Genomic DNA, 5,816 nt, shown 5'->3' on the forward strand with positions numbered 1-5,816 from the left:
AACACTCGGTCATGCATGAAAAAAAAAATACCGTCTTGAACCGTGAAACCGGTATAATTTAGAAAAATACCGTGATATAAATTTTTGGTCATACCGCCCAGCACTACTCTGAACTCTGCTTTCATTTCTGTAGGAATGAAGTGACTTAACAAATGATTAACCAAAGGTTTGCAAACAGCATATTGACATTTTAACTGATTCACTTAACTCTACATAGTTTAACTTTCTTCAGTGTATTAGCCTAATGTTTCTAACCAGATCTGTCAGTTCTAACACTGATTATAGACCCTTTTACGTAAGCATAGATAACCCATGAATCAGCAAAACAGATGAATTACAGATATTTTATCTTTTTAAATGGAGACTTCCCCAGTGTTTGTGAGCTGAAGGCAGGATACTTAGCTGTCAGTTGGTTGTGCAGCTCTGAAAGGCCCAATGCCAGTTTTCCTCACTGGCAAGAGAAAAGATATGCCAGTGTAGGTGCCATGACAATATAGCTTTCTCTGAATATGTCAAAGGTCACTTTTGTCAGCTGGACACTGACTAGCAACCAGTTTGGAATGTTGTTTGTTGTCCTGGTGAATCCAGGTGAATTTCAATGATCATGATTCGGTGATCTGGAAAACTGAGTAGTGAAGTGACTGCATGTATATCAAGACTGCAGGCTAATGAACTAGTCCATAATAGTTTAATAAAGTCATAGAGTAGTGTTATAACTATTATTTTCAGCTATTATCGCACATTAAAACCTTATAAATTATTCTAAAATGATGTTTTGTAATTTCTTTCGGAAGGAAAACAAGGTTCAAAATATAGAATATATACACGTATATGTTTCTTATTCTTACTAAGGCTGCATTTTTTTAATCAAATACAGTAAAAACAAAAAACATTAAAATAACTGTTTTTGTTTTAATAGAATATAAAATGTAATTTATACTTGTGAAGGCATAGTTAAATTTTCAGCAGTCATTACTCCAGTCTTCAGTGTCACATGATCCTTCAGAAATCATTCTAATATGAGGATTTGCTGCTCAAGAAACATTTCTTATCATTATCAGTGTTGAAAACATTTGAGCTTAATATTTTTGTGGAAATCAAGACTTTTCTTTAGGATTATTTGATTAAAAGAAAGTTGAAAAGAACAGCATTTATTTTAAAATAGAAATATTTTGCAAACGTGTAAAAGGCTTTACTGTCACTTTGGATCAATTGAATGCGTCCTTGTTTAATAAAAGTCTTAATTTATAAAAAAAAAAACTTTTAGACCCCAAACATTTGGTCTATATTGTATTTTTATAGCATAAAATATGAGTTAAAATTTTGTGGTGAGGCTTGTGATACATGATGTGTTTTGTTTAAAACAGAAAAAAAACAGCATTTCTTTGCTTTTTTCCGATGTGAAAGAGTGGCAACAAGCAATATGCTTAGAAACCACATTAAGTTTTCTGCAGTTTTCTGTGTAGACTCATCATGGGATGAAGGTAACCTTGACATTAACCGTTAATGCCAGAAAAGCCAATATTGAACATTTGGCGTTAACCATTGATGTCCTTTCACATTTTTGGCTCATATTCTTTATTCCAAGTTTTTACCAGACTGTTATGTAGAAAGCATAAGGGTAAGAGAATAAAAAAAATAAGAGAATATCACACAAACAGGCAGTGGTTCTCTTGATTTCACTTTTTTGGGGAATTGAGATTTAATCCTTTGGGTGTGTCTTAGGAACTCTTACATCTGAAATAAATTAATAATAAAGTATCGCAGTGTATCAGAAAGACAAGCTGTGATTGTTTTTGAGGAGGCTGTGTGTGAGATCTCAACCAGTCATCTACTAAACTGAAGAACCAACTGTAGTCTGATATACATTTTTATAAGCATATCCTGATTGCAACATTTTTGCTTCTTCAACAAGTTTAAAAATAGCATTAACTCATGTTTTATGATGATGAGAGAGAGAATTTTTGATGCCCATAGGCATAACGGTGCTTTCAAACTTTTCCCTACATGGTAAAAAATGTTTATTAATTGATTGTGTGCCTTTAGCTCTTCCTCTTCTGTAATTCATTTAAAGGTTTAACTTGTTAGCGCACTTGTTTTCCAGAAGAAATCTCTGGGTTGAAGTATATTCAATAACAATGCACCAAATGCATTTATAAATGCATGTTAAAACATGTTGCTATCATTAGAAAGTGTTGATTTTATATTGTAGTGAAATACCTACTAGGGTTGTGACGGTGAAATTTTCCCACCGGTTAATCGATGTGTGACAACACGATAACACCGGTATCACCGTGGGGCCGGGCGTTTCCTCTTTTCCTCGCTTTCCTTCGCTTTAAAATAGCTTGCAAAAGCAGCGTGTGCATTTTACTTTCACTTTCAAATAGTGGAAATTCGGCGTAAAGCAATTGTTCGTTTTTAGTTCGTTTGAATTTTCCCTCTTTTTCCTTGCTTCCCTTCGCTTTTAAATAGCTTAAAAACATTAGCGGCAATTCGGCGTCAGTTGCTTGAATGCAGCAACAAAATACAACGTCAAACTCACTTAGCCTATATATAAAACATAGAACTTTTATTAACAAAACGAATAAAAATACACCATGCTATAGGGCAGGCTATGCCTAATATAAAATAACAAATAACTTGCATAAGGCATGCTGCATTGAGCAGTCGCGTTCAGTTTTTAATTGTAGTGTCTGTTCTTTTACTGAACTAAATTATTTTTATTACTATAAAAAAAATCTAAAGGACGGTGGGGGTTGGTGCAGCGGTGGGCAAGTAGGCCTGTCACGATAACAACTTTTTGTTGTGAGATATATTGCCCCAGAAATAATTGCGATAAGCGATATTATTGTCATTTTAAAGACCATTTTATGCCACTGAATATATAATCATAATGTAACAGCATAATAATGCAAGGCCTACACACTTCCAAATGACAACAAACTTTTAATTTTTAAGAATATTTAGATCATCAAAATATTAGATACCTTAAAAAACCTGAATAAATAGTAAATAAACATTTTCTAACAAAAAGTGCAAAGTAACAAGTAGAAAAAAAGAAAAATGCACAAAGAACTTGTATGGAGATTTTTCCATCTACAGATGTTTCCCTGACCTTCTTTTCTCTGTAAATTAAGGATGCACACTATTGTACTACTTAGCAGTCAGATGTCCGTATGCACAAAGGCACAGATCCCTAAACAAGACCATATCTGCATTCTACAAACTTTTTTTGTAGAAGCATTTTTTAAATTTGAACTAGCAGTAGCACCTCATGACTACACCACGTTATGTCCGAGAAGCTGCAAAAGACACAGGCGCAAGTGGAATGTACAAAACATGGTGACATTAATTTTTAAGTAAATATAATGGGCGATATATTGCGTCACCAAAAATGATTGAGGTCATGTACATATATTGCACGATAAGTCGATATATTGATTATTGCGACAGGCCTATGGGCAAGTGACGTAACCGGTGTTGCGGCTTAACAACGGTATCACCGTCAGCACCGTCTATCGCGGCAAGCATAATACCAATTGTAACATTTAGCATTTGCTATCAATCTATTAAGTTTCAGTACAAGTTGTGCTTGTGTGAGGAGCTAAAACTTGAATCTTTTGATTTCAGATGGATAGAGGCCTGTCTGGGTGAGCAGCTGCCTCCTACCACAGAACTGGAGAACGGCTTGAGGAATGGTGTCTACCTTGGCAAACTGGCTAAGTTTTTCGCTCCCCAGTTGGTGTCAGAGAAGAAGATTTATGACAGGGACCAATCTCGTTATAAGGTACTGATTTTCTGATGTTTTGCTTTTTTTTTTTTTTTTATGGTTTTTATAGCAACTCTTTATCTCAGCATAAAAATACTGTTACCCTACGTTCATACAGCCACTCCTAAAAAGTACATTTGGAAAGTCACACCTGTTAGTGAATGCGAACAGTCAATCCCAAACACTGACTGTGTGAACATAGCCAGTATGTCTCAGTGCTGTGTCAGGATGTGCCTTTCCTTAATGCAGCATAGACATCCTCACATCCTGAAAGTCTCATTCCCATGGGAGGAGAAATAGTAGAGCGGGAATTCACTGAGACTGAATTGTGCCCACTTATAGTGATGTTTATTTGCACATGCTATCAGGATTGTTTTAGTACCTGATTTAGGAATTTAGGGAAATGCAAATTAGGTAATGATGCAACACTCCCAATAATTTTGTGGTGAACTAAATTTGCATCTCACAACACAGAAAGTTGGCATGTTTGTTCTGAAACTAATGAGAATTATCACTATTTCAGAGTATTGTGTGTGGTTAGTGAATACGATGTTGATTTTTGCTCTGAAACACTGTTTAGTGAATTTGCCCTAGAATAACTATACTCAAAAGATTATATATCAAAAATTTGGGGTCTGTAATATTTACAGCTGCACTTATTTACAGTAAAAATATTTAAAGTAATATTGGGAAATGTTCTATATTTTAATATATGTTTTTTATTCCTGTGATGGCAAAGCTGAATTTTCAGCTGCCATTACTTCAATAGCTCATTTACCTGACATATTTCTGATACATATATTAGAAGCAAAATCAGTGAGGATCAAACTCCCAACATTTCCAAGCTTTGTATATAATTCCATTTTAATTCAGTTCATGAAATGTGCATGAAATGTGTTACTGTTGCATGTATTTATTTTGTTTGTACTTTCTCCAGCACTCTGGACTACATTTCAGACACACAGATAACACTGTGCAGTGGCTCAGAGCCATGGAGTCCGTTGGTTTGCCCAAGGTGAGGCCCAAGTACACAATTTTAAAGAAACACACACTCAAACACACACTGACACATTTCTTTGCCATCTTCTTTCTTTTTTTTATTAGACTTGCATTTAAAGAAGTTAGTGGAATCAGACAAAACAAACTCTTTTGACAAAACTGTCAGTTTGGGTGGATGGCTAATTAATTTACCATTGTTATAAGATGAATGCAAAGGCTTTTATGGAATATGTACTCATGGTTCGAATTGTCGACCTAAATTTGCAATGGCCCTGCCAATTATTTTTACTGAGTTTCTCTCCCTTTCACCCAAGTGCAGAAAAACAAAAGCTTCCTCCAACCTAGTGCAATGTGCAGTGCATTACACAAAGCCACAGAAGCAAAAGGGCATCATGTTTAGATACACTATATAGTTAAAAATATGTGCACTGCCAAACACCACACCCACATGTGCTTGTTGAATATTTAATTTCAAGATCATTGACATTATCAGGGAGTTGGACCGCTCTTTTCTGCTGTGAGGAAGATTTGGCACTAGATTTTGAAAATGGCTGCAAGGATTTGCTAGCATTCAGACATGAGCATCCAGGTCAGGTATTATTGGGTGACGGAGTCTGATTCACACTTGCTATTCAGTTTATCCTGAAGGTGTTCAGTGGGGTTCAGGAGGCCTGTTCAGACTAAATAAATAATTTCTATATGGATCTATATGGATCGATCCTCCGAAACGGTTGCTAATAAAGTTGGTAGCACACAATTCTCTAGAATGTCATTGTCATTGTGTGTTGTATCAGCATGGTTTGTCTGTGGAACATGAAAGAAGATATGTGACCCTGGACCACAAAACCAGTCATAAGGGTCAATTTTTCGAAATTGAGATTTTTACATAATCTGAAAGGTGAATAAATAAGCTTTCCATTGATGTATGGTTTGTTAGGATAGGACAATATTTGGCCGATATACAACTATTTGAAAATCTGGAATCTGAGGGTGCAAAAAAATAAAAATATTGAGAAAATCGCCTTTAAAGTTGTCCAAATGAAGTTCT

At 35.2% G+C, this 5,816-nt stretch overlaps 1 protein-coding gene across 1 annotated transcript in view; it reads left to right on the forward strand.

The window, feature by feature from the left end:
* Positions 1-5,816, forward strand: part of LOC107748460 (ras GTPase-activating-like protein IQGAP1) — a 66,316-nt gene that overhangs the window by 16,556 nt on the left and 43,944 nt on the right. The window contains exons 3-4 of the mRNA XM_016563243.1: positions 3,631-3,787; positions 4,707-4,784. Coding sequence (XP_016418729.1) covers positions 3,631-3,787; positions 4,707-4,784 — 235 coding nt within the window. The remainder of the gene's footprint in view (positions 1-3,630; positions 3,788-4,706; positions 4,785-5,816) is intronic.

This window comes from Sinocyclocheilus rhinocerous, unplaced genomic scaffold (assembly GCF_001515625.1).
Source record: "Sinocyclocheilus rhinocerous isolate Xijiao unplaced genomic scaffold, SAMN03320098_v1.1 scaffold732, whole genome shotgun sequence".
Lineage (NCBI taxonomy): Eukaryota > Metazoa > Chordata > Actinopteri > Cypriniformes > Cyprinidae > Sinocyclocheilus > Sinocyclocheilus rhinocerous.